This window comes from Pygoscelis adeliae, unplaced genomic scaffold (assembly GCF_000699105.1).
Source record: "Pygoscelis adeliae isolate BGI_AS28 unplaced genomic scaffold, ASM69910v1 Scaffold386, whole genome shotgun sequence".
NCBI classification, from domain to species: domain Eukaryota; kingdom Metazoa; phylum Chordata; class Aves; order Sphenisciformes; family Spheniscidae; genus Pygoscelis; species Pygoscelis adeliae.
The window spans coordinates 1,235,316-1,238,885 of record NW_008824940.1 but is presented as its reverse complement, the minus strand read 5'-3'; the positions used below and the strand labels follow the sequence as shown (position 1 = coordinate 1,238,885).

The window sequence follows — 3,570 nt, the reverse complement described above, 5'->3', positions numbered from 1 at the left end:
AACAAATTACTGAGTCAAAAAATCCCATATGCATATTAATAGCAACTGGACTAGTAAACTGATCGTTGAAGAGGATGCTTTGGTGCACAGAGTAACTGGAGATGATGTTATCTCAGAAGAAAGCTGTATCACTGTTCTAAGGTAACCTAAATGGATCTTGGGCAATCTTTTCCCTGTTTTTCAAAGGTTAGCTTCGAAATCTGAAAGTTTAGTTTCTTCTAAGAAAACTTGTTAACCATCTTCTTGTTCGTTTGTTTGCTTTTCCTCAATGTTTTAAACAACTGCATTTTCCGTTACATTGTCTCCACAGGTTGATATTATTTAGTTCCATTCTTGGTTTCTTTTGGTTTTGTCCTTGATTTCGCACTGTTGTTGTTTTGCCGGATTTTAGCATCTGCACCACCCCAGTCCTTGGAAAGATAAGAAAACGCCAGCGTACTTGCTTATGAAGGATATTATTGAGACATATTTAGTCTACAAAGGCCTACAAAATTCACTGTGAACGTGAAGAGGTCACCTGTGTTCAGCCCATGTGACACGTGGAACACAGACACTTTCCCTCTTACCATGCACAATCAAAACTGCTAGGCACTTGGAGCACTGACCTAAATGAAAGGCATGGGCCAGTCCTGAAAACTCTGCAGGATTACACAAAACTTACTTCAGCTTTCCAGTTTAAAACCAGATATGCAGAGTTGAAAATATTAAAATGATTTTTGATAAGAGACTTCAAATAGCAGAGCTCAGTCAGATTAAGCCTTGCTACATTATTGCCTTTTGAAATGCAAATTTAAGTAGTGGGTTTTTGGGTTTTTTTTTAGACATGCTTGCTTTTCATGAGACTTGGAAAACTAAGGTTTTATATGTAGGAGCCATCTTTCATAAAAGATGGAGTTTCATGTCTATAACCATTATATAGGCAAAGCTTACACAAAAAGAAAGACGAGGCTTGATGTACAAACCCCATGCAAACACGCCTGCCATATACCTGAGAACACTAGGAATGATCAGGCTGGTTTTTAAGAACGTGGACATTTGGAGCGGTGATTTTGGGCTCTGAGTCATCTGGGGAAGATTTGCCACTATCAGAATAGAACTACCCATCTTTCTAGAAGGTGTCGTGTCAAACTGTACAGTAGACAGATCCTAATGTCTCCAGCTTAAATCTGTGAGCAGTTGTATTTGTCAAGAGTAAACGTCAAGCTTTGAATAGTCTGATCTTTATGAGCATAACAGATTTAACTTTTGTGGCCTTTAATTAATCCCGGATATAAAAAGCTCCTAAAGTACCTCTTATTTACGACGACTTATCTTGCATCTGTTAACTAAAAGTGAAAAACACTATAAAAATACAAATCGTGCTTAAGATGATTTGTAGTTGAGAAAGTGTATGGTAATAAAGAAACTAATTTGAGAAGTCAAATGTATGCAGGTTTAAACCAGTTCATTTTCCATGATGAGAAATACAGGAGGGCTTCCTGTCCAGGTTGCTAATAGAGACAATTTAAAATAGTCTTTCTTAGTTAAGAGCAGTTAAAACTACTTAGCTCTTTTCAATTCCCACGGGATGAGTATTGACTGAGTAATTACAGCTATAATCTTTTCAGTCTCTTTACAGACGTTTTCTGCAGAATTATGTCATTAAGACAGAGCTTACTGTATGTAACATGCCTACAATGCAATTGTGCTTAATGCCTCCTACCTACTTCATTTTACCCATTCTCCTTCACAATTGGAATTTCACGAATGTTTTGTCACAGAAGTTTATGAAATAGATGACAAATAGAACATCAAATCTTCATTTGTATACATAAAGATACTGACTTAATGGTAAAACTACAAGAACCATCCAGATGCCTAAGAAGAATCAAAAAATCTTTTAAAGAAAACTATTTTTTATTTAAATTCCATGTCTTAAGCACTGTGACAAAGTATATTTTTGAAATCTGTGTAAGACTGAAACGTTTGCCCCTCTCTGCCCTCCCTCCAAATAAATGAGCCAATTTTATACATATCTACAGTATTTAATAAAGATGTCCAAACCAGCCGAAGTTTTTACATAAGTGTTTCAGCACTTAAAATAAAGAGAAATATTTAATTTGCTCTCACTCAGACAGCAAAAGTAAATGGAAACATAACAGTCTTCTGAAGAAAGAATACATTAAACTATTTTTTCTCTGTGGGGAAAGGCAATATCTTAATGTGATGATTTAACAAAAACAACAGTTTAATTCAAGCAGTTAATAACTCTGTTCTTATTTAAATGCTTAAATGTTTGCCAGTTAATAATATCTGATCAAAAATTAATCAGTACTTCTTTTGGAGTCTGAATTAGTATTTTTTTTTTATAACAAATTATCCAAAGTTTTTCGATAGGGTTTTCTATAAATTCTTTGGCCACAAACATTAAGGAAGTTAAATACACATGAAAGCTACTAGCTACAAGTACCTTAAAATAGTACACATTTACAGATTATACAGGGATCAGAGTGCAAATGTGATGAGAGAGTTAGTTTCAAGGACTAAGTTACTTACAACATCCATTTTTACATCCCAAACTGAAAGGCTGTAGACAAACAAACTGAGATTCTTAGATTTAGAAATTTCTTTGCAGAGCTTCTTGACCACCTAAAAATGCCTCAAACTAAACTGTTGCTTCACGTAATAATGTTATCACTTTTAATTATGACATATAATCTGCAGTGTCTGTCTCCTTTTTTTTTGTTTTCTTTTGAAGAATGTAGAAGTTCAGAAACTGCTCATATAAAGAACAGAAATAATGGTTGTATCCCCATATGGAATTATAAAGATTTGAGATTCTCTTACGTCTTTTGAAGATCTTTCGTAAGCAAAATATGAAAGCAGAAATCCATGTCAGTCTTCAGAGAAAGGTTAGGGTTATAGTGATTTTGTAAAAACGCTTAATTTTCTTCTTGCAGCATTTCTTCTATTTCTTTATCCCAGTTTTCATCACGCTTTTCTGATTCCGTCACCACCTCATACTCTTGAAGCTCTTGTTGTAATTCCTTTTCCCAATCAGCAGTTTCTTCTACAAGAGATAAATGATGTGTAAGAATTAAATTGATAGTATAGAATGTTGCTTGTTTATATAAAACCCGATGAATTTGCACTGAATCTCTCTTATATCCCCTGAACTTTATGGACAATTCTCCTTAAAAACGAAAGAAACTTCAAGATCAGAAATTTCATCTTCTGTTGACCGCAGATAGGAATTAATTAACATACAAGTCTATATTCCTATGTGCATACTATAATAAAGATACAAAAAGCAAATATGCAGCTTAGTTCTAACAAGCGTCCCTTTGCAAGCTCATTTCCTACAGTCTTTCAGTCTACTATCAACTGAATCTCCCTTTGTACTTTTAAATCTCTGGAAAAAATAAGTGAAGTTCGTAAGTTTTTTGAAAATACTGTTATGAAAAAAAAATCAAGATCAAATACTGTGAATAATTTAAAAAAAGCAGCAGGTATTCTCCTCACTGACATTTGTAGCTAAGCAAGCTCAGGGTTAAAGGTAATCATATTTCATACTTCAGGGCAAAAAATGAG

The 3,570-nt window shown here is 34.1% G+C and overlaps 1 protein-coding gene across 1 annotated transcript in view; it reads right to left on the bottom strand.

Moving 5' to 3' along the window:
• Nucleotides 1-2,689: 2,689 nt before the first annotated feature.
• SYAP1 (synapse associated protein 1) overlaps nt 2,690-3,570 on the bottom strand; it is an 18,857-nt gene continuing 17,976 nt past the window's right edge. Inside the window, exon 9 of the mRNA XM_009325495.1 lies at nt 2,690-3,049. Within this exon, the coding sequence (XP_009323770.1) occupies nt 2,922-3,049 (128 nt within the window). The 3' untranslated portion in view covers nt 2,690-2,921. The remainder of the gene's footprint in view (nt 3,050-3,570) is intronic.